Genomic DNA, 26,303 nt, shown 5'->3' on the forward strand with positions numbered 1-26,303 from the left:
TCAGAGAACAAAGAGAATGATACATTTTTCTCAAAATCTGTGAAATATTGACAGGGTAAGTACTTTGAAATTAGGTTTATACTTGAAATGTAAGTGCAAAGGGTAGAATCTAAATTTATGGCTTAGGTTTATAAAGGACAGAATCAGCTTTCTTGCTGCCTTGTTTATATTGAAAGGGAAACTGATATTAGGTTGAGACAATGATAAATTGTGTCTGTTCTCAGAGGGTCCACCCTAAGACTGAAGGCAGGAATTATCATGTTTTCTTTAATAGTTCTTTGGCTTAATTAAAACAACTAGCACCATTATTATTAGAGGTAACATTGTATACTTTTCTAGCACTTTACGGAAAGCGTTGTTTGGTTGGGGAAGAAATGCATGGCACTAGGAGATAAGTGACTCCATATTTTGGGCTCAAGATCTCCCTGTATTGCAAGCCAGGAGAAAAGGTGTAGTTCACTTTCCCATCCTCATTATCAATTCCATTACCTGAACTGTAATAATCCTCTCCCTCAGAGGCAGGTTGGGAGATTCAATTGTTTGAAACTGGTTAAACTCTATTTATCATGAAATGCGGGTTATCTCACTTTAATTCTTACAGAGACTGTGAGGTACCACTGGCAAGTCCATTGGCAGAAGAGAACCTGAAGTTATAAAAGGTTGACAAGGTCACCTAAGGATGCCAAGTGAAGGTCATAATCAAATCTCTGTCTCTAGCCATAATGAAACCACCATATAATGTATCCCTTTATCTCTGACCACCAATATGTTATGATAAAGTCACCATCTCATTTCAGTCTCACTGCTCTCCCATTCGCCCTCTACTCTAGAGAAAATGTTCCAAATCTAATTAGAATATTCTTCTTCTAAAAATACCTATCATGTTTTCTAATGCCTGGATGTTCTTAAATGAGAATATGCAGATATATTCCCTGTGGTCTGTGAACTTCTTGAAATTGTAAGTAAATTTTGTGTACATTATTACAGATTTTTTTTTTCTTATCAAAAGACAGTTTAATGCATTAGATTTTGAGAGTTGTCCATAGTCGTCCATGTTCTCACCCAAGGCCTGGGGCCCCTGGCTCACTGAAAAGTCCTAAACATGTCAGCATGGCATGGAAGCATGACTGACTTTTCCTATTTTGCCACCTCTCCAGCCCAAAATACTGAACCACTTGCAGTTTTTCCCACTTATACCAAACTACTTCTCAACTTTGAAATTTTGCTCTGCTCAGAGTTCTTCACCTGGGTTAGAAGGCTGCTCCAGGATAGTGAGTCGTAGCCAGCATATCTTCATCACTTGAAGTCATCATGTTTTAAAAAAATGTGTATTTCATGGATTACAAAAGTATAACTACATGCTGTGCAATAAAGATGCAAGTGTAGAGAGTGAAAGCCCCCTAAGATTCCACCTGCCAGAAAGAATCTCCTTTAGGATTTGGACACTTGGTCTTTATATAGATCTATAAATAAGCTGTAGTTTCTCTATCCTATTCTGCAATTGGATTTTTTGTTTGTGAAACATTTCTTGTTCATCTTTGCAGTCATGTTACATAGATTTACAATGTAAGTATCTAACATTGTCTGTTTAGGTGATTCTTTTGCTGCTTAGTTTAGCTTGTTAGTCCTTGTTCCTCCTCTCAAATATGGCTCCTGTGACCAGCCTTGGTCATTTAATGTTATTCACTTGTATGGGGACTTCCGTACAATTTTCCTGGAAGCAAGCAGCATATATGCAATTTAAAGTTTAACAGTACTGGGAAGCATTCATCCAATGTTCATCTTTATGCAGACACCTATCAACATACTATGCTAAATCTATATATCGATATATAGATATTAGATATATATTTTTTGGAGATAGCCTCTCTCTGTCACCCAGGCTGCAATGCAGTGGCATGATTTTTGCTCAAAATCCGCCTCCCAGCTTCAAGTGATTTTCATGCCTCAGCCTCCTGAGTTGCTGGGATTACAGGTGTGCACCATCACACCTGGCTAATTTTTATATTTTCAGTAGAGAGGAGTTTTCACAGTTTTGGCCACGCTGGTCTTGAACTTCTGGCCTCAAGTGATCCACCAGGCCTGGCCTCCCAAAGTGCTGGGATTACAAATGCGAGGCACTGCGCCTGAACTGTGCTTTTTATAATTAATCATTTGTGCATGTTTCTTAACCCCACTAGACTGCAATATTCTCAAAAACAAAGGTTGCGTCTAATATGTCTTTATGTCCCTCCTAGGTTCTTACAGAAGGTACACAAAATAGACCCTGTAAGAATGAGTGAACAAAATAATAAACAAAAGAATAACTAAGTAATCAGTAGCTCCTCTAACCCTCATACCAAACAGTTTAGAAAAGGGCCTAAGTTTAATCTTTAATGTTTAATGTTTGCTAATAAGTAAATCAATCAAGGATGGACCCTTGTCTGACTTTACCATAACTAGCCCTACCTGATCTTTTTTTTTTTTTTTTTGAGACGGAGTTTCACTCTTGTTACCCAGGCTGGAGTGCAATGGTGTGATCTCGGCTCACCGCAACCTCAGCCTCCTGGGTTCAGGCAATTCTCCTGCCTCAGCCTCCTGAGTAGCTGGGGTTACAGGCACGCGCCACCACGCCCAGCTAATTTTTTGTATTTTTAGTAGAGACGGGGTTTCACTATGTTGACCAAGGTGGTCTTGATCTCTTGACCTCGTGATCCACCTGCCTCGGCCTCCCAAAGTGCTGGGATTACAGGCTTGAGCCACCGCGCCTGGCCCCCTCCGTGATCTTTTGGGGGAGGTCTCAATTTCCCTGTCTCACAAAGAGGAGATTAGCATAATGCTTCTTCTCATCGAGGCAAGCAACTCAATTTTTTGTCTGTAACCTGAGCATATGCCATAGTTTACTCATCACTTTCTAATCTCTAATCCGACTTGTTCAACAATGCAATAAAATCTCAGGCTAAGGTTAGTGACTAACATAAAATAGTTTGACCTTTTCAGCCTTCTCTCTGTCAGTACTTCAAATATCTACATTTTGGGAAAAAAAAAATGAAAATTGTTTTAGAGGAAAGGCCAAATAGGTATCAATCAACTTTCTTGACTATGTTTAAAAGACATCTAATGCTTTAGATGTCACACAGATGATGAATACCCATCTTGGAGTTGCTGAAGTAAATGCTGGGAATGATAACATGTGTTCAGGGATTTGTACTTCACAGGATCTTCACATCCAAGAGCTCCTTTGGTAGAGTGAAGATAATAGGAGAATGAATATGCAGCTTTCAGCTTTGTTGAAGTTATTCTTTTAAACATTCTGAGAACCTCTTGGCCATCTATTTTAAGAATGCATAAATATAAAGGCAAGAGCATTCCCAACCCACATCCCTGTGTATTACCCATGGTGGACGTGATTGTCAGTTCTAAATTTAGTAATAGCATTTCTGTTTTTATAACACTTTCATTAAGAATGTTGGGGTGAGATACTAGAAATGGTCAAATGTATAGGCAAAGGAAAATGTAATAAATTCCCTTTTAATCACATAGCACAAAGCTACTTTAAATCTAGTATCTGGCCTTTTTTCTTTTTTTACATGCTTTTTATTCTTCATTGATTATCTCAAGTACTCTCTCAATTGATATTTGATTCTCTTACACTGCTATACTTCTGACTCACCCACCTATTCATTTTTTAATTATTATTCTTTTATTTCAATATTTTTGGGGGTACATATGGGTTTTGCTTACAAGGATGGATTTTATAGTGGTAAATTCTGAGATTTTAGTGAACCCATCACCCAAGTAGTTTATACTGTCCCCAATTTCATGCCTCACCCCCAGCCAACCTGGCTGCACCCAGGCCCCAAAATTCACCGTATCGCTTTATATGTCTCTGCATCCTCATAGCTTAGCTCTCACCCACCTGTTTCAACACCAACCCAGTGTCAACGCTACTGACTTATCATCACTGTTTGAAATCTGGCTGTTTGCAGTGCTGGAAAAATGAAATTACTCAACTTCCTTAACTAGAACAAAAGAACTAGCACCAAATGGTTCACCTTCTGGACTCCTGTACCCGATAAGATTTATCTCATTTCCTATCTCAAAGTTTATATGTGATCCAGAAATACGAAACTTCCAGAAGCTCTTTATGCTACTTGACTTTTTTCACCTGAGTGTGAGAAACTTCTACCTGTGTGTTTTCTCCCTTTTAGCTGAATAAAGCCCAGCCTGCTCTGCTGTGTCTCTTCAAGAAGTCCATCTTGTGCTATGGAAGAGGTCCCACCTTGTGCCCTGATTGTGTTCTTTCTGCAGCTGTTTTTCTTTAATTGTTAATGAGCCTGTATCTCTCACTTGACTGTAAGGTTCATAAGAAAGACTCAATTTACTTTTCTTATAAATGTATAACAGCACATAGTGATCACTTAGCAATTGTTGAACAAAATAGATTCTTCCTATTGTAAACATGGATTTCTAAAGCCTGATAGATGAATCACCTAGATAAGCCAAGTGAATAGAGATGTGTCCAAGGTTAGCCAATGAATAAGTGATAAAACTAATCCTCAAACTCAGGTCTCCTGTCCGCCAGCCACGTCCAGTGCTTTTTTTTCTCCAGCGCAATCACTGCTTGTGTAGGCTGACTGCCTTGGTTGATGGTCTAGGTTGTAGTTAAAGGACTGTGTGCTTTCTGTCTTTCAGGGCGGACATACAGGGTCACTGGGGCCTTCATCTGTTGCGTCTTCATTCCGCCCAGAGGATGAGCTTGAGCACCTAACCAAAAAGATGCTGTATGACATGGAAAATCCACCTGCTGATGAATACTTTGGTGAGTAGGGTCTAGAGCTGACTTCCAAAGTAAATATCTTGTTCAGATTTTCTTACTTAGTAATTGGAAGTATTATCAACTCCACTGGTAAAGTATTTGAGTACAGATGCATGGGAGTTGATATACATGCCCACACAGCTAAGTAATTGTGGGATTTGCATTGCAAGACTGCCATAAATGTCATATCTAATTAGATTGTACTGAAATTTCCGTGGTCCTTAGAGTTTCTTTAGATACAAATTTTATTTTTTAAGACTTCTTTTTTACTAGCTAGGCAACATAGTGAAACCCTATCTCCACTAAAAATACAAAAATTAGCTGAGTATGGTGGCATGTGCCTGTGGTCACAGCTACTCAGAAGGCTGAGGCCAGAGAATCACCTGAGCCTGGGAGGTCAAGGCTGCAGTGAGCTATGATTGTGCCATTGCACTCCAGCCTGGATAACAGAGTGAGACCCTGTCTCAAAAAAATAAAGAAGACTTATTTTTTGACAACTTATTAGCTTCCCATTAGGCAGAAATAGGATTTCTGTGTATATTCCCATTTCTCGGTGGTCTAAAGATTTATGTAAAACATGTGGAATTGGATGTCTAATATCTAATTTCCAGATTGTACTCTGAATCCTTTTTTCTATCTGAGTTCAAGAAATGATGTTTTCTTTGTATTTTTAATCTTCCCCTCTTCAAATCTGTGAATAACTTTGAATGGTTAATCCTTCCAGTCCATGAATAGAATGCACATTTATGGACTGTATGCCAATTGTGAGGTCTGAGGACACATACCCTGTCCTCAATGAGGTTAAAATAGTTTAGAAAGAGATAAGACAAGCATACAAATAATTACTAATCCAGGAAGAAAGTGATAAAAATTATGAGAAGACTTAGGTTAATTGTTAGAAGTTTTATTTAATTTAAAAATTTTTTAAAAATTTTTATTTTTTGAGACAGAGTCTTGCTCTGTCACCTCGACTGGAGTGCACTGGCATGATCTCAGCTCACTGAAACCTCTGATCCCGGGTTTAAGCGATTCTCCTGCCTCAGCCTCCCAAGTGGCTGGAATTACAGGAACCCATCATCACACCCAGCTAACTTTTGTATTTTTAGTAGAGACAGGGTTTCACCATGTTGGCCAGTCTGGTCTCCAACTACTGACCTCAGGTAATCTACCCACCTCAGCCTCCCAAAGTGCTGGGATTACAGGCATGAACCACGGCACCCAGCTATAAGTTTTAAAAGCTCTATGTATGAGGAGCATCAGGAATACTTTGTGAAAGAATTGGTGGCACTCAAATCTGCGCCCTTTAAAACCAGTGCCTTTCACTTTTTTTTTGGTGGAAGACCATCTTCCTTCTAGTCTCTTGGAGAGCAGTATTTTTGTAGAGTCAGTTAAAATTAATTACTAGGGAAATAAAAGACGTAAAATAAGACGGAAGATGAAATTTTATCATTATTAGAGTCAACCATTAACTGATTACTCTTTTAAATTGTTATACTAGTTTCTAAATACTTATTCCTTGTTTCCAGAACTTGTCTCATCCAAAGTGATAAGCATTTCTTAGACACCCATCCATGGGCCACCTTTTTGAGTAGCACTGCTTTAAGGACACATAGAGAAAGGACATTTGGAGAACAGTATTAGTAAAGGCACAGAGGTGTGAAAATTGCACAGGATTTTTGCTTCTTCAAATATTTTTTATTTTCATTTCTTTTTTGCTCCTATATATGTAGGATATGTAATGACAGGTAAACTGACCACACCAGTCCAAAATCACACAGTATATGGAGTAGGAGGTATTCAGATATGAAAAACCTGTCATTTATTTGTATTCAGGTGGAAGTGTAGCTTAGTTAAAAGAGCACAGAGTGGGAATAAAACATCTGGCTGTGGCTGGGCATGGTAGCTTACTCCGGTAATCCCAGAACTTTGGGAGGCCAAGTGGATTACCTCATGTCAGGAATTCAAGAGCAGCCTGGCTTACATAGCAGAACCTTGTCTCTAACAAAAAGACAAAAACTAGCCGGGTGTGGTGGTGGGTACCTGTGGTCCCAGTTACTCGGATGGCTGAGGCAGTAGAATTGCTTAAACCTGGGAGGCAGAGGTTGCAGTGAGCTGAGATTGTGCTACTGCACTCCTGCCTGAGTGACAGAGCAAGACTTCATCTCAGAAAAAAAAAAAAAAAAAAATCTGTGGTCTCTTCTCTGTTACTTGCTGGCCAAGCAATACTGGCGTTTTACCCATCTGCCTGAGCCCCATATCCCACCTCAGTATATCAATGATTGGGAAAAATGTTCTCTAGCATTTCTTTCAACAGTAATAAGTTCAATGTATAAACATCATAATCCAAAGACATAAAACAATAAAGCTAAAGACAAATTGATGGAGATTAATAACAATGCATGGAGAACAGTAAAACAAAACAAAACGTAAAAAATTCACAGAAGTCTCTAGTTATATCAAAATGTGCAAAAAGTATGTTATCCTCTTGTCATTGCCATGTGAGGAGGATTTATAATGGAGTCTAAGATAAATTTTTGAAAAGTGAAAACTCAGGTCTCTGTATTAGGCCCTATTAAAAAGGACTTACCAAGTACATATGCTTCAGATATCATAGCAACCAAACGTATAGCCACAAAGAAAACTAAACATAGATGGTGATTGAATGAACGAATAGATATTGAACACTGAGAAACAGATATAAGTTATTATTCTTGCCTTCAAGAACTGTCCAACCTCTACTACTTAGTAGCTCAGAAAACTTAAACAAGTATCATTCCCTCCAAACCTTATTTTTGTTTTGTTTCATCTGTAATATGGGAATAATAACCAGCTTATACTGTTGCTGTGAGAAATGAATGAAATATTTATAGAAAGCACTTAGCCAAGTTCTTGGCATGTAGAATATGCTCAATATTCAAAGTTCTCCCATGCTCTTGGAGCTTATAGTTTATTTAACATAATAAGATATGCTCATTAAAAATCCATTAATAACCCTTGATTTAAATTTAAGTTCCTAGCAACAGAACATATGTCACCAATTGGTAAATAATCATTGCCGACAGGGATCACTAACCATTTCAGTATCTGGAAAAAATGATTAACATTTGAGTGCTTATGATATAGCAGCACTATATTTTATTTATGTTATAGGAATTAACCCATTTCGGATCTTACTGGAAAACAGAACCCTGTGAAGTAGATACTATTGTCATTTTCAGATTTTGAAACTAAGGCACAAAAATATGAATTTGCCTAATGTCAACAGCTAATATATTACAGAACTGAATTAGAATCCAGATTTGTACATTTAAACACCACACTGTAAAAGATGGGGAAAGCTAGCCAGCCTATATATTTATTTAGAAGAGTGTTTATGGCGGAGATTAGCTTTGGACAGATGGGAAATAAGAGATGAACATTCCCTTCTAAGTACACAGAATTAACAAAATATAAGTTGAGGCCAGGATTATTTAAAGAAAATTTACGTTATGTAGAAAACACAAAAAAAATATGCCTATGATAATATGCAGGCTGCTCTGCTAGATGGTGGTGGGGCAGGTGGGGGTCTTACCTTTGAGGTTCTTATAGTCTAATAGGGGATGTTTACAGGGTTATGATGTTATATTATCACCACAAGACAGATAGTGACAAGGGACTTAAGCAATGTCCACCAAGTGTTCTTTGAGAATTCAGAAAAAGGAGAGAGAAAATCAAGATAGAAGAATAGAAAAGTGTTTATGGAGTAGTTCACCTCTGAGTAAGTCTTTTTTTTTTTTTTTTGAGACGGAGTTTCGCTCCTGTTACCCAGGCTGGAGTGCAATGGCGCGATCTCAGCTCACCGCAACCTCCACCTCCTGGGTTCAGGCAATTCTCCTGCCTCAGCCTCCTGAGTAGCTGGGATTACAGGCACGTGCCACCAAGCCCAGCTAATTTTTTGTATTCTTAGTAGAGACGGGGTTTCACCATGTTGACCGGGATGGTCTCGATCTCTTGACCTTGTGATCCACCTGCATCGGCCTCCCAAAGTGCTGGGATTACAGGCTTGAGCTGAGTAAGTCTTTAAAACTGTGCTAATTGAGATTTGGAAGTAAGAAGACAGTAGAGGAGTGAAGTGATTACTCAGGAGGGGAATTTTGACATAACAGGGAACATTGGAGTGAAGTGTCCACGTGAGAAGTAGCAAATATTGGGAAATAAGGTTGACGTAGCAGGTTAGGACCAATCTAGTGAAGGCTTTCAATGTTTGGCTAAAGGCTAAGAACTCTATTGTCTATAATGAGCCCTTGCACATTGAGATCATATGCCATGAAAAGGGCTCCATGAGTAGTGGTTACAAACATGGACTCTAGAGGCAGGATGCCTTGATTTGAATGTCCGCGCTACCTCTTACCTGTAAGATGAAATCAAGAGTCCTTTGACTTGTGAATTTAACTCTCCTTTATTGTTCCATGCTTTAAACATTTCTCAAGCACCTTCTCTGCTCCTGTTACTGTGCTGGGTGTTAGGGACATCCAAATGCAGAGGGTCTGTCCTCATGGAGCTCATGGGTTCCCGGGAAAGACAAGAGAGTCACAGATGTCAGGGATTTCAGTGCAGATATCAGCACTCTGTTAGATGTGACTGATCTGCTGTGTGAGGGTCAGTAAGTCCACCTGAAGATGAACATAAAGATTACACAGCAGTGTGTTTGCATCAGCAGAGCCTGACCCAAGAGCGACAGATAAAGTCATCTCTTGCTCTCTGTCAGTTTTACCTTTGGCCCATTCTGGACTGAAAACAGCATTGTCAAGCACTTCCCTTAAATAACGTCTCTTTTTTGTAGTACTATCTTCTCAGCCCTGCCAAAACCGCACTCTTTCTCTCCTACTTTGCCTGTTTCATGCTGGAATTTTTATTTAAATCATAGCTAATTTACTGAAGGTAATTAAGTGCTTTCATGTCATAGATCTCCTGCTAGACTACAAACTGCACTAGGGAGTGAAAGAGAACAAAAGGTGAATAAATGATGTCAACAGAGAGAGTTCCTTTGTGGTCATGTTGCTTTGCTTCCCAGCCACTCTTTTTTTTTTTTTTTCATAAGTGGAATGATTCATGAATATGTGTTTATAGTTATGGTTTCTTTACGGAGCCCCTCATCACTCTTAACAGTTTTATTTATGTTTAATTATAATTATTATATGCCTAAAAGTATTGGGAGAGGCACCAAAGATCACCTCACAGATCACTTAAGTACAAAGGAGAAAAGGAACTTTTATAATGGAGGTCTCCTGGAAGCCATCTTCCACCAACTAATGAAATGTAACATCCCCAATAATGGAGCAGGCTAACCTGTGCCAACTGACTGAAGGTAGGCAGTCTGCAGCATCATCCAGGCAATAGTCTTGCTAAAATATTTCAGCTCTATCAAACCACTAGGAAGTAAAAAAATCCAGATGATGGGACATTCTTCAAGACACCTGTGCTGAATTCTTCAACATTGTCAAGGTTATAAAACACTGTTCTAGATTAAAGGAAATTGAAGAGACATGCCATTCAAATGTAAGGTATCTTGTCTTGATTGAATTCTGGATTTTTAAAAAAAAGCTATAAAGGATTGGTAGCAAACAGAAATTTGAATATGAATGATAGAAAATACATCAATGTTAATTTCATGATTATATTCATGGCATTGTGATTAGGAAAATCTTATTTTTGTTAGCTATTTGTTGAAGTATAGGGTGAGGTGTGATGTCTACAATTTATTTTGAAATAGTGATAGAGTGACAGAAAGAGAGAGAGAGGGATGATTGATAGAAAGATGTAGAGAAACAGAGATAGAGATAAATGTTGTGGGGAGGCAGAATCACCTCGGGTTAAAACAGCTAGAGATGCAATAACCACAACAACTACAAGGACTTTCCTCCTCTCTAAAAAGGTACTGAAGCCTGTCACAAATGAATTATCTTAAGAATACTTCCCAGGGTGGGTAGAGAGAGCACCATTTCTGTACTGTCTCAACTTTACTGTTTTAATGACTACAGTAGATCTCTGAAATTTCTCATTATTGTTTATCTTTTTTTTCTTATTTTTTACCAGACATACACACCTCCTATTGCTGGTGAGATATGGACAATTTTGGTAGTGATAACGAAAGCTGATACTTACCTAGAGCTCCATATGTTTAAAAAGCCAAGTTGCAGGCACAAAATGACTAGTAGATCTGGTGATGATGTCTTCATTTTTTGGACGGGGAAATAAGGATTCAGAGAGGCTCCATGAGTTGTTCAAGGTCACATAGCTAATAATTTCAGAATTTGGCCTCCCTCTTTTGATTTCATGTCTGTTGTGATGCATTACCATTGCAGAAAGGTATATAAATGCTCTTCCTGTGATGGTCAGGAATTGGCTGTTTCTCTCTCATGTCATAACTTTTCCTTATGAAGTTATGATCTTAAGTGAGAGATGGAGGGACTGCTTCTGCCAAGATCATGTTTGTAGTCTGAATTTCAATGTCACTGGTATGTTTCAACCGTCTTTAACATCCTGAATTAACTGCTATGACATGGCTGAGTTACATACATTAGGAGGACTATCTACCCGATACCTCCCTATCAGCCGTGTTTGCAGACTGTAGATCTTCTCTTCACCTTGGGAGAAGGCAAATCACCAATAGCCATAGTTCTTGTTTTTTCAATTCAGGTTTTTTTTTTATAAAATGTAGCAAACAGGAATCCTTGACTGTCTCAGCTGTTTGTTTTTTTATGATTTATTCTGAAAAGGTGATAGTTTTCGTGTTTCCATACCTTCTTTTGTCCATGTTCATTAAAACTTGTGACTGTGGCATTAGGTAAATGCCACAGATGTTGAACTATGATAAAGCAGTTGGATGAGTCTATATCTCTACGGGGAAGATAGAGTCTGTATCCCGTGAGCATTTGCTGTCTACTTGTACTTAAGTTTTGGCTTCAACAGATTTCCTTACCATGGACATGTGTCTTTCCATTAACAATGATGTCATTTCAGTGGGCCCGAATACTACTCTGTAGAGAAAAGGGAGGAAACAGTAGAAAGTTGGAGGTAGGAGAAAATTCCTACCCAATTCAATCAACCAGACAGTGGGTGTTTAGCCCAGCCTATCTACAGGAAGCCTTGGTTCAAGTGCTTCCACCTTAGAGGAAGCTGTTTTCCTGAACAACTAGAAAAATACGTTGATACTAAAGGAGGCTCTCCATTCCAGTGATAGATGCTTAGAAAGAACCAGGCGTGATGAAGTAACTGTAAATTATTATAATTTAGAGTAAACTCCGAGCTTATAATAGAAAATGGAATATTTTTAAATTGAGTCTTAAACTATAAATCATTATAATTTAAATTCAGAGCTTATAATAGAAAATGGAAAATTTTTAAATGGAGTATGAAAATGAATAGGGGAGAAAGGTATTATTCTCAGAACATTGGGGTATCTACAGGGCTAGTTGCCAGCTTTGAAGTTTGTCTTTTTCAAACAGTTTTCAGCAGCTAAAGGAAAGTAACGTGGAGTTTGTCTCCAGAAAACCTCGAGACATCTCTTGGAAATTGTCTAAGACTTTTCGTGTTGGTTGATACACCCACAGCCTTAAGTAATACACCCAGAACCTCTAAGTTTTGTGCTTTCATTCGTTTTTTAAGAGAAAGCATGTTTGTATATGAAGCTTCTCATACATGTATGTCAGTGACTGTGGCATAATTCTCTCCAGATAATAATGTTCTGGCAGCCCCTATGGCTGAAGACAACACTGTTGGAAGACAGTATCTCTGGAAATGGCTGTTGTAATGCATCTGAGGAGGGAGTGGAAATATCTGACAGGACGTTTTTAAGCATGGAGCTGTAATTATCTTGACATTGTTTATATGGTATTGTCTTATTCCTTCTTTAAAAAAAAACAAGGATGTGAGCCTTAAAATTATTTAGTGAGCTATTTGAAGAATCCTTTAGAGCTACACTAGGTAAATTCTCTTCACAAACTTAGCATTTATTGAAGAAAACTTTTTGTTCATCTCTGAGTTAGTAGGGGTTCTTGAGAATTTTTGCAGAAAACTAGGAGTTTGTCTTAGTGGAACTAGGCTTTCATTTTTCAAACGATAGCCAGACGAAAGTGGAAAGCATGAAGCAACAGGGACCTAGCACATGCTAAGCCTTGAGAGAAGAAAGGCATGAACAGGAATCAAGTGCTATGATTGATCACTTTATTGGTAATCCCAGCTCCTTGTATTTGGGCCTAGGCATCTTCTCAATTAAGACGAAAATGGAGGGTCAGTGAATGTTCATGAATAGAAACAGAACAAATGAAACAGTGGGGAGGACGGTCCATTTCCTTTCTGTACTAGTGGGACCAGTTGATCAGTGAGCATGTCCAGAGGACTTGACTAAGATGCTTAGGAAACTAGAAACCATGATTTGAGATGCAGTTGAAGGTATGGAATAAGGAAAGCCTGGAGCTCCAATTGCTATTGAAAGACTGTCATGTGGGAAGGGAATTTGATTTAATATTTGTGATCTGAAAATTAGCAACAAAGGCAAGTGAGGGGAGTCTGGCCAGTTCCCATTCAGTGTAATGAAATCACGTTTTTTAACAGAGAGAAGAAAGTCTTTGTGAAATTCTAGGTCAGAATCTAATAATCCCTTGTTGGTGAAAATGGTGATAGGTACTCAAGCAGCAGATGGATGATTAGATTAGATTTGGCAAGTGCTGTCTGACTCTGATATTTTGTGACTTAGGCATCTCAACTTGTTTGAAAGTTAGCATCTTGTATCCAACTCCTGGGTCTACCCCTAGATTATCATTATTATTATATGATTTCAACTAACATTTATATAATGCCTTTTAAAGCACTTTTCTACTTGTTATATCATTTGAGCAAGACAGCAGTCCTACAAAATAGACAATGTGTTTATTCCCATGTGGGATATTTAGAAATGAAAGATTTCAGTGATTAAGGGACTCCCCATTCCCTAGGGCTTGCCACTGCTGTCACAAGTCATAGAGCAGGTAATTAGCAGAATTGCACTAGGGCACAGGGCTACTGACTTTAAATTTTTTTTGCTCTTCACCCCATCGTGTTGTTAATGCCATGTGCTGAATTGGTCATGGGCCATAAGATAGATGAGTTAACATACTCCATGTTTTAGCTTTGTAATCTGGATAAGGAACCCTGTGATTGCTTTGTAAAGTGCTTGGAGGATCTCAACTGAGAGGTGTAAAGTAATTTGTATTTCATTGTTTGTATTATTATGTGACAAGAAAATGGTTTCCAAAGTGCTCCTATCAATTACAAACTGGGAAATGACTCCAGGTGGGCAGCTGCCTTTAGTGATCTTGTTTTCACAGATAAATGACCTAATTAATGAAAAACCCCAAAACCACAATGGAAGAAGAATTAGACAATAAGTGGCTTAGAGAAAAGGTGGTATCGATTTGAGGAAAAAATGGGTTTCTTGGTTTCATTTCTCTCTGACTTTTGTTTAGGGTGTCTTTGAGCTGTGGGAATAGAATGTTTTCTAGTTAATAAGACACGTTAGGTATATTTTCTTCTGTGGTAATGACTTCTGGTAATGTTTGTTCAGAGTAGTTTGTGTTTACAGCACTAAACAAATAATAATCCTGAGCATTTTATGTGTTCCATCTTAGCATACATTAATTTTTCATTAATTTGGCTAGTGTGTTCTGAAGCATTGATTTGGAATGCTTGGAGAAAAGACTTGGAGAAAAGAAGAATGTGATATTAGAAATTATCTAGGAAATCCCTTCGTTTTCTAGAAAACTGAATCCCAAATGACTCATTTAAAGCTGTGCAACTCAGTGTATTTTGATTCTATGGTCAAAATCTTCTTTTTGATTAATGAACAGTCTCCGATTGCTTGAAGAGGAATGGCAAGGCTATTTCCAAAGGTGAGGATGGTGGTTGGGCCTGCTACTTTTGTGATCTCATACCTTGGATCTACCTTATCAAACATAAGAACACGTTGCCTTTTAAAAGAATAAAATAAATAACTTTTTAGGAACTATGTGTATATATTTTTCAAATACAGAAGAACCTAAGTTTTCTTATACGAAAGAACAAAAGAGATTTCCAATATCTTTTATCTCAGTGTCTGTATCCAATTTTCTTGTAATATTTCCCATCTGTTTTCTCCATGAAATGTAATCTTCATGAGGGCAACAATTTTTGTTTAGTTCACTGTCGTAGTCCTGTCATTCCTAGAATAATGCCTGGCACATCGGAGATGTTTAATAGGTGTTAATGGATTAATGAAGTAACAGATGAAAACTGTGAGCAGACAATCACATTTCCGTAACATGACATGGTAAATGACAGGGAGGAAATCATTCATTTAAAATATATTTATTTAGCACCTTATAGAATCGTAAAATGCTAGAGCTGGAGGGCATCTTAAGAGACTAGGAAGACCTCTTCATTTTTAGAGATGATGAAAGTGAGTGAGGTTTTTTGTTTTGTTTTGTTTTTGTTGAGACAAAGTCTCACTCTTGTCCCCCAGACTGAAGTACACATGCATGATCTCAGCTCACTAAAACCTCTGCCTCCAGGGTTCAAGAGATTCTCCTGTCTCTGCCTCTCCAGTAGCTGGGATTACAGGCGCCTGCCACCATGCTGGCTAATTTTTGTATTTTTGGTAGAGATGGGGTTTCACCATGTTAGCCATGCTGGTCTCGAACTCCTGACCTCAGGTGATCTGCCTGCCTCGGCCTCCCAAAGTGCTGGGATTACAGGCATGAGCCACTGCGTGCAACCAAAAATGAATGAGATTTTTAGGGTCACAAATTTGTTAGTGACAGAGCCACAGAGTATAACTCAGACTTTTTCATTCCTTTTTTTAAAAATCACTTAAGGGCACTGGAGAATATATAAAGTAGAGTAGGACATGGCTGCTACATTTATTAAACTTAACTTTAAATTGGATCAACGCCTTTGGAGTTGATCTCTTTTGCGTGTGTCTTCTGTAAAATTTAAAGGCTGAACTGGTCAATGAAGAGAGTGCCTGGCTAAGATTTTATTTTTTGAGTTCTGGATTACATTTTCTCCACCTGTGGGTTTCATCTATAGTCCTTGGTTCACAAGGCAATTTCATGCCACCACAGTTTTCTTCTGTTCTAATCTAATTTGGTTGGATGGACAGGGAAGCACATTGAAAGAAACATTCTTTTCATGTTTATTTAAGTTGTCCATAGCAACCTTTCCTGAAAGATTGTCCATTTAAAGCAAGCCTCTTCAAGACTGTGAACCACCACCCAGGACTGCTGTTTCATACCATCTTGATACAAACAGCAGACATCCAGTCATTCAATTGCAGTTGGATCACTACCCCTTTATTAGGTGAAAGAAGAGAAAAACAGAAGAGAGCTCTCTACTCCATAATTGAATGTCCTTTGCTTATTAACTGTGGAAACAAACTTGAAATTCTAGGAGAGAAAGTACTAGTGGGGCTTACATTGTATGTGCTAAAAAGAAAGTCTCAGTTTGGTACTGGTGCCTGAACCTACAAGTGCTAATTATGCATTTTCTGATATTAACACACAAGCACAACCATGAACTCAATTCCCCTTCCCTTTCAAACCACCGTCGTTCCCCCAACTTGCACTTTCCCCACAACTTTCTCTAAAACACCCAGATAAGCATCTCCTTCCAGACTATGAAGTGACATTAGGATTGTCAGAAGGCATAATTAACTGACTGTCAGCAAAGCGACTGATTGAACATCTGTGGAGTTGTACTTGAGAGACATCTGTTGTACTTTTTTTTTTTTTTTGAGACAAAGTCTCCCTCTATCGCCCAGGCTGGAGTGCAGTGGTGTGGTCTTGGCTCACAGCAACCTCCACCTTCCAGGTTCAAGTGATTCTTCTGCTTCAGCTTCCCGAGTAGCTGGGACTGCAGGGGCACACCACCATGCCCGAATAATTTTTGTATTTTTAGCAGAGATTGGATCTCACCATATTAGACAAGCTGGTTTTGAACTCTTGACCTCATGATCTGCCCATCTTGGTCTCCCAAAGTGGTAGGTTTACAGGCAGGAGCCGCTGCAGCTAGCCCTGTTGTACATTTAATTGACCAGATTTATTCATCTACAAATATTTATTGAGTGTCTACTACACACTATATACTATACACTCTTGTAGTGTATACTATGAGAGATAATGGAAATGATATAATGGCCAAGGACAGAAGGCATTTGTTAAATCCTCTAGGGCCAAGGGCTTTGATAGAGAACGGATTTCACAACTGGTAGTGGAAAATGTGTTCTTTTCCATCCAGGTTTGGAGGATTTTGCCACTGTACTAACTGACCTGTGCCATATAAAATGCTGAAATAGTCCACGTGAAGACATACAGGCAAACCTCTTCCTGGTGTGTGAAGATGAGTGGCAAAGCACTGTCGGTGGTTAGAGTTCCCACCAAAAATGGTTAAATACTTAAAAAGAAAAAGCAAATAATATCCAACACACACACACACACACACAGACACACACACACACACACACAAACAAACAAATCACAGAAGCAGGTTCAAGTTAATGACCTTATCCCAGTTCTCTTCCTAAGGCTGACTCTGATGTTAGTCATGTTTTATTTAATTCTTCCGGTTTTCCAACAGTACCGTACGGCTCTGATCTCAGTCCTTACTTGGATCTAAGGTTTGACCATTAAACTTTGAACTCTTATGAGCTTTGAACCTGGCTCTACTCCAATCTGGCCGTGAGCGTCATTTGTTAAAATTCAACAAGAGCAAACAGAAACAGTGTACACTAGTGACTTGCTGCAAGAGGCTAAAAAGATACAGCAGGCAGGAGTAATGAAAATGAGTTTTTAACCTCCACTGACTCCCCCTTTCCTTCCTGGTCAGCCTTAGCATCATGGCAAAGTTAGGCATTTAGGAATCATCTCACTTGAGATCTTCCCATTCTTCAGTCATCGTAGAGATCTTCATGATTTTTTTACCATATACATAAACTATCCATATAATTATTTGCCTGATATTTTTATTTAAATCAATTAACTTTTTATTCATCTTGGTCTTCATATCAATGACATCTATAATTTCATTCTGGGGATTGAAGTATTAAGATGCTTCTTTCCTCTAAAAGACATTAAATACGGGGGTCCAAAGTGGCTCCCGCCGGAGGTCGTGGCACTTGCAAAGGCGAGGTCATGAGTTCAAGGCTAACCTAAGCAACCTCATAAGCTCAAACTGATTGGCAAAAAAAAAAAAAAAAAGACATTAAATACTATATTTAAATTTTAAAAATACAGCTGGAATTGCAGATCATATCTGTAATCCCAACACTTTGGGGGGCCGAGGTCAGAGAATTGCTGGAGTCCAAAAGTTTGAAACCAGCCCGGGCAATGTGGTGAGACCTCAAAAAAAGAAAAAAATATTGCTAGGTATAGTGGAGCACATCTGTGGTTCCAGCTACCCAGGAGGCTGAGGTGGGAGGATCTCTTGAGCACAGGAGGGCAATGCTGCAGTATGCTGTGATTGCGCCACTGCATTCCAGCCTGAGTGGCAGAGCAACAGTCTGTCTCAGTAGAACAAAACAAAAAACAAACTTCATTCATGCACCAGCTAATGTTTGAAATATTGAGAAATGTGGATATCGCTCAGTGAGAAGGAAAACTGATAGGGTACCATGGTGAAATGGTATCCTCAAACTTACCATGAAGTTTATAAAGCACACTTTTTTTTTCACATGCAGAGTCATCATGTCTTGTGAGAGATGGTGATGTGGTGTAATCCAGGCATCCAGCACTCAGAGGCATTGCTGGCCTGACACGGTCCCACTGACTCACTGTGACACTTGGGCCAGTCTCTTTTCCATAGGTCTCATCTCCAATATCAGGAGATTTAGAACACATGAACTATTGTGATCCTTCTGGCCTCTTAACTCCTTTGCCTCAAACATTTGTCATAATTTTGTCCTTTCTACACTGTTAAAAAAATGTAGGTGGGTAAGAAAAGCAGCTGCCCTACATACAATTTTAGTGCTGATTACCTCAGAGTTCTGGAGAAGAATTGTAAACAAACCCAAGAATTTTATTTCCTAGATCATTTTATGCTCCGCATGTTACTGTTACCCATTTCCTGAGGTTTGTGAGAAGGTCACTGCATTGAAAGTAGCTTTCAGTGCCAGGTAATAAAGGTGGAATAGGATGTAGAATATGATGAAGAATACCATGCACTAGTGTTGAGTACACTAGTAGGGTCACTCTGTTTAAGGAATTTTAGTAATGGTGTTCACGCATGGTAATTGGCATATGTAAGTAATATTGATATGGGTAACCATCAATGGAGCAATGGTCTTTAATGTGGATGATACAGCGGTGACAAAAATGAATAATTCATCTTTTCTTAGATGGCTTGATAAAGTGAGCACTAGGTTTGGCATCAGGAAATCCAAGTGTAACTCATCTTTTCTGTATAACATTAGTGACATGTGACATTTGTTATACATTATGGAGAACTATTATTCTAGCACCTTTAAGATTAGAGTCATTTTGCCAGAAAAACTAACATATCCAAGGACAAGTTAAAAGTTAAAACCAAATTCATTAAGTTTTCTTGTTTAGATAGCTCTTTGACAGAAACTGAGAGTCTTCCTGAATTTCAGCTATTTAACTTATTAAAGAGATAATTATCCCTATCCATTTGATGTGCTTATTGTGAGAATCAAGTTAAATAAGTTTATATGAAAAAGTTTTCTAAACCATGGCAGAAGACCAAAAATTTAAGAGATGTTAATATCTCCACCTAGTATAACATCTGGCTTGATTTGTGCCATTTATGATTAGTGTGCAATAATCATTCCTCTGAATTGTTAACATCAGTGTTTATCTCTATTTGAATTAACACTTTGTATTTTCTTATGATGTTCTGTTGTAATTGGAATATCATTAGAGAATATAAAAAGTGTTTTTTAGTCATTGTGTGTGAGAAAGCAACACACCAAGATACACCACAATGTTCTCGTTTGCTGAGCAAACTACTCTTGCTTTTTAATGTGGAATGTAGAAGACCTAATTGAAAAGAGACAAAATGAATTGTGACTCAAATTGAACAGGATGAATCATAACCCACTTTCTCATCTGAGATGTGAAGAAGAAAATGTAAAGGAAACCAGCCACCTCACAACTTTACTGTCAGTGTCAGCACAATCAATACAGAGTGTTTTTCAACAGAATAAAGAATACATTCCTTCAAGGCTGAGAATTGCAGGTAGTCGGAAACCTAGTTATTTTTGCTTTGTCTGTAGTCTGTTAAAATTGTCTAGATCTGTCTTGGTTGAAGCATTCTAATCAAACAGTTTTGGGCCCCTCAGTCATTGTTTCCCAAACCATTCAGAAATATACCTGTGATCCCTATTGAACAGAGGCCAGTCAGACACTGGACCCTCTGTTGAACATCTGATCCCAGTGTCATTTTGTCAGACAGTCACGAGCAGGGGTATAGCAAACAAACAGAGACCTGGACAGGATGGGATTTCTGCTTCCCTGAAAATAACTTACTTGTGTTGATTGATGTGAATGGTTAAATAAAAGTACTTTGTCCTATTGGATTCTAGAATTTAGATGCATAATCTACCTAGCTTGTGAATGTAGCTTAAAAAAAAAGATTTTATACAAATAAAGAGGTACTATAGCATACCCTAGGAAATAATCTCTAATTCATAAGTCAGAATTTATTTCCAGTTTTTATTACTTTTGTATTTGATTCGTAACTTTTATAACCTTGATTTTCCTCATATGTATGTTTATACATTTTCTGTTTTTCTGTAATTTTACTAAGCTGGGAGAGCACATTTTCCTTATCTTACTCATCTTCTCTTTCCCAAAAAGAAAAATGAGAAGAGGAGATAGAGCCAGATGAGAAGAGGAGATAGAGCCACTCTACCAAGAGTTTTGTTTCCAATAAAGGGTCTCTATTCTGATCTGACCCTAAAGCATTCTCACTAATGGTTCCACTTAAAATAACACTATGTGGCACTTACTATTTAATATGAGTTCTACATGCATTACTTATATCTGGACTACAACTCTAGGCAGTGGATACTGTTCTTTCGCAGTGAGGAAGCTGAAGTCAAGAGAAGTTAAATAATTTTTCAGGAATCTAGTAATTACAGTTGCAATTTGAATATAGAGCCCAGCTCTTAATCCCTGCATCTACCATGCCTGTAACTACAGATTTCGGAAGGTGAGCTAGCCAAGGCCTGGAAAAAGAATAGACCCACAGAATCTGTGCTCCTTCCATGGCTTTTCTGCCAAATCCTGTCACATTTGTCCCTCTGCTTTCCCTGGGGGATGTTTTTAGTATGATTTGATTTTCTCTGATTGAAGGGTCTCAGCACTGATCAGGCAGCAATCAGAAATACAGGTGCACCATCTCTCTGTTTGCACTGTACCAGATGTCTGCTGGGACATCTTCACTCCCTTTGCACTCCTTCATGGGTAGTAGTGCCCAACTGGGCTGCTTGGTCCAGATACCATTAGACAATTTATGACTGTGATACTCTTTTTGTTAATGACACTTGAGACAGGCATCAGTATTCCTCCATTCCTTTTTGGACTTGAAACCTGGTCATTATGATTGTAGCAATATCTATGTCTACAAACTCCCTTCTCCACAATTTGCCTCAATCCAGTGCTACTCTCTTTCACACGTGTAAATAGTTTTAACGATCAATTCCTATGACATCTTCTAGTGATCCGTAGAAAAACCAGGCCCTGTCTCATTGCCAAGGTGGAAATAAGACAGAAAGGAAAAGGGGACTGATTTTGAAAATAAAGTCATGCTGTTGACATGTCATCGGGCAAAGAGTTCAGTGCAATAGGCAGCAATTGGCTCACTCAGTCGGAAGTTGATGCTATTTTCGGTCGTCACTGGCAGTGTCAATGTATCTGTGAATTTTGCCATTTTATTTCATTAAGGTGATTCAGGAAGTCAGACGCTGATGAACTGATTCTTCGACTTAATTCCCACTCCTAATTTTGGATGTGTGGTGTCTTTAGGAAGCTGCTGTGACACCTTGATTCTAAAGAAAAGTTTTATTGTGCCTCGAGAGCAGTCCTGGAACAGTCTACCCCTGTATCTGATTATCCTGGAACCTGCTGTGTTCTACCTCTCTGGTCACAGGTGGTATGGGGATACTTTTGCTTCTGGTTCTCCTCTGGCAGATCAAGAAAATACAATCCAAGTGTGTGCACCCAGTTGCCATTTGAAATGTATCTGTAATAATAACAGCATTCTCACTGATGCATTAGACTCAAGGTGGACTTAATTTGGAGATCACCTAAGAAGGCATCTATGGAAGGAAGGGCCTCAGCATTGCAGTCACTTTCGAAGTCAAGAGGTATTCTAGATAGGCCACAGAATTTGTATAGGTAAGACTAGGAAAATTCTAAGCTTTGTGTTGTTGCTAAGGACTTGGGATCTGATTTTATTTATAAACATGCCCTCAGAAGGGTAAGCATCTCTAGATAGGAAATTTATGTTGTTCTTTGTTTTTTCATTTATTCAATAATTATTGAAGGCCAGTGATATGCCAAATGATTGTTCTAAGCATTTCCTTTAAACATTAAACTATAAAATATAGACAGAAGTGCTTACAAATAGCTTAATTACAATATGATACATTACTGGAGTTTGATGATATGGGAGGAAAGAAGTTGGAATGGTTTACCATGAATGGAAAAGTGGGAGAGGGTTTTCTGACATAGGTGCTATTAAGACTGAATATTCAGGTTCAAGTGGAATTTGGCATGAAGAAAAGCAAAAAGACTGAATAGTAATGGAATTTTTCAGGGAAGCCATGAATGAATTCAAGGGCATTTCAGACAAACAATTTAGTAGGGACAAAGCTATAGAGACCAACGCCAAAAAAAGTGCAGTGTGACTGCAGAAGAATATTGGAAGGAAAAATGAGACTACATGATCAGTGGCCAGATCAAGAAGGCCTCTTATTTCTTATTAAAGAGTCTAGAGACTGTCCTGAACATGTGAACGATCCATGAAGGGTTCCAACAAGGGAACCACAAGATATTGGTTCAAGATTATTCCAGGTACTATTGTGGGGAGAGGTATTCAATGGGAGAGGATTTGGGGGATAAAAGTAAGTCTGGGTGTAATTCGTACTAGTCTAAGAGCCAGAACCAAGGCAGTCATGTGTGACCATTTAGAGAAGAGTTTCAAGGGAGAGTAACAGGGAGGGGTTGAGACTCATTCCTGGGCTTTTTTCTTGGGTGGATAATGATATCACTAAGTGATGTGAGAAAAAGTGAAGGCATTCAGTAATGGTGGTGCCATCAGTCTACAGAGATCGCCCTGCTGGGTCACAGTTTACTTCTGTTCATCAACACTTACTGAGTACTTTCTGGGTGTACACACTGTTCTAGGCATTGGTGCAGCAGCAGGTAAAAAGCCTCTTTTATGGGGCTTCCATTCCAGTGCAGAGAGAATGGCAACATGTAAATAAAATATATAGCATGTGAGGAGGGATAGTGAGTGATACAGTGGTCGTGGGGTGGAAATATCACGGTCAACGGTGTGACAGCTGTAATTGTGAGGTCTCTGTTGTTGGTGAAATCTGGTCTGCCTGATTTTGTTTCTTTTCCATTTTTTGTTTGTTTGATGAATTATTATTTCTCCTAAACAAGGCAGATAAACAGCAATAGCAACACAAACATTTACAAGCACATAGATGTAGGCATAATAGTTTGTGTTGCCAGCATAACACTTGCCAGGAAAAACAAAAGAAAACAGCAGCTAAAAAAAGTAAATATCAAAAAAGGGAGCTTTCTCAGACACAAATTCTTGTCATTCAAAATGCTGTACAGTTTGAATTAGAAAGTCACAGAATGGGACCTTAGATTTAATCCAAATCTCTTAATTTAGGCAGAAAAAAACCTTCAGCCAAGCAAGGAAGTCAGTTATTCAAGGACACATGTGTAGGTCTAAAATTCAGGTGTCCTAACAGCATGTCTAAAGACCTTACCCTTCTCACCATCCCAGAAAAGCCCCAAGCAGCTTGGTCTAAATTTCCACATTACCACAGGCACCCTGAGCAAGTTTGCTTCTCTTTGCAACAGTTTGCTCATTTGCAAGGTAAGGATGATTACAATAGTATCTGTGATAGCAGGTTTTGGAGGATTAAATCAGTTAACAGTACATGTAAATTACTTACAAATGTGGCTGACACACAGTTAATGTTCAGCAGTACTGAGGGCACTGAAACATTATGATATAGGCTACTTATTCAAATGTGTATTTGAATGTATACTGGAGACCAATTTCTGCTGATGACCACAGGTAAGATCGCCTGTGTTTTACTTAAGATGATTTCCAATTAAGTTGTTGAAATATTAAATATTTCTTCTTGGGTCACTGAATAATTATAAAATAAAATAATTTTGGTATTATTTCATTCATAGAAATTCTAGACAATCCAGTCTAGAGAAGAGTTATGTAAAATTTGACACCAGAAATAGAACCCTAACCTTGAAAGACAGGGACACTTACTCATATATATGTATGTCTAACACAAATGGGCCTCATAATTGTTGACAGCCACTTGTGGAGCATCAACCATTGGCCAAGCAGCATGCCGAACACTTTACATAGCTGGTCACACTTAATCCTCACAACATGTAGGCATTCATATCTGGATTTTTCAGATGAGAAAATCAATCTTAGGCAGTTCAGTACCTTGTCCGAGGTTACACAGCTATCAGGAGCCTAGATCATCATATGCCAAGTCTCTGTTCCTGTTTGCTCAGCAAATGTCTGTTTTTACTGACGATACTTTTCTCAACTAGCTACTATATTCTGCAACTAGTCTGCATTTTACACTGCTATCCTTCCTGTGCCATCCCTAGTACTTAGTCATAGAATTATAAGAACATAGATTGTTAAGGCTAAAGGAAACCTGAGGAGTTTCTCAGTTCTCAGCCTAAAGACTAAGAATCACCTGGGGGAGCTTTATCACTGTACAAAACTACACACCCACACACACCTACCTTGTACTTTCAATGGGTCTCTGAGCTAGTGACATAATCCTAGGTCCACTGAGAAAATATTATTAATCTGAGAAAATTTAGCTGATGGAGTGTGCCATACTCCCCACTTGTAATGAGATGACAAAAACTTTGAGAATTACTGATCTAGTTCAATCTCATATCACAAATATGAAAACAGAATAAGAGAGTGACAATCATTTTCTAAGATTTTTCAAATGTCACTTATAAACATATCTGTATAAAAACCTGGGCCTTCTGACTTTTAATGTTAAGTGGTTTTCTTGTTTATTCCTTAAAACTGTCTTTGTAGAATGCACTATGTGTTTTGATGGTTCTAGAGAAATACAAGGCAAATGGATGAGAGTGATTAATTTTTCTGAAATCCTTTAACAAATCAGTTGGCCAGAAGATACTAAGTTTATTATATTATGCAGATCTATACCTATTCACTTGGTTCTAGTTAAGAAACAGCTCATCAATATGGAACACACATTTTCATAATAGTAGATTTGTGGGTTTTATAGCTTTTTGTGTGTCTGTTTTCAATTTCTATTCCTTTGATAACTGAACAAATAACAGAGATGGTGAAACCCAGCAGGTGAATTATCTTCCAGCTTCATGTCATCTCTCCTCTCTAGTGAGTTGGTAGGTCTACTAATGACACAGTAGATTATAAGTCTATTTGGTGTGTTTGTTATGTAAATATTTATGCAGAGCCTATGATATGTCCATCTCTGTCTTAGGTGGGATGAATTAGAATTAGTATAAATGCTTTGTGATAAAAATGTTAATATGAATAAATTTAGAGCTCTCTGCCCCCAAGTAGTTCATAGACCATTAGAGGTTAAAGAATCAGAAATATATGATGATCCCTTTTCCCATAAATGTGATAAATATTATAAAGGAGCTAAAAACGTCTGGGGACTCTCGGGAACATCTACCTAGGGAGATTAACAGGTGATATCTGATGTCTTCAAAGGAATAAAATGTTTCCAAGTAGAGAAAGAGAAGAAAGGTGTTACATACAGAAGAAACAACATGTACAAAAGTATAGAGGTAGGAAGGCATGGTATACTGGGAACAGGAAGATGTCACTTTATAACAACTTCTCTGCAGCTGAAGCCACATTGAGTTGAGAGACAAGTAGTAGAACAAGGAGGGATAGAGAATCTGGAGTTCAGTAATGAAAGATCTCGTGTGATATGTCATAGAAAAGATCTTTTGGATGTTTACCTGTGCAAAATGGGAAGATGTTGACTATTGTCAAACAGTGGGTAACATCAGATTAGTGATTTATGTAAAAATGAAGGGGTAACCATTTCTGCTATATACCACTTGGATAAACTTATAAAGCCACTTAATAGGGAATAATGGGATTGGAAAATTTATGGGACTAGATTTAAGACACTTATGGGATAAGATACATGGTATTGCTCTCTTTTGTTCTCTTTTAGTTCATAACAGGAAGT

The 26,303-nt window shown here is 38.3% G+C and overlaps 1 protein-coding gene across 26 annotated transcripts in view; it reads left to right on the forward strand.

Moving 5' to 3' along the window:
• The window catches only part of LPP (LIM domain containing preferred translocation partner in lipoma), a 745,086-nt gene that overhangs the window by 557,625 nt on the left and 161,158 nt on the right, over window positions 1-26,303 (forward strand). For all 26 annotated transcript variants that reach the window (XM_035276043.3, XM_078350484.1, XM_078350478.1 and 23 more), the window contains one exon: window positions 4,675-4,801. In XM_035276043.3, coding sequence (XP_035131934.1) covers window positions 4,675-4,801 — 127 coding nt within the window. The remainder of the gene's footprint in view (window positions 1-4,674; window positions 4,802-26,303) is intronic.

The sequence above is a fragment of the Callithrix jacchus genome, chromosome 15 (assembly GCF_049354715.1).
Source record: "Callithrix jacchus isolate 240 chromosome 15, calJac240_pri, whole genome shotgun sequence".
Lineage (NCBI taxonomy): Eukaryota > Metazoa > Chordata > Mammalia > Primates > Cebidae > Callithrix > Callithrix jacchus.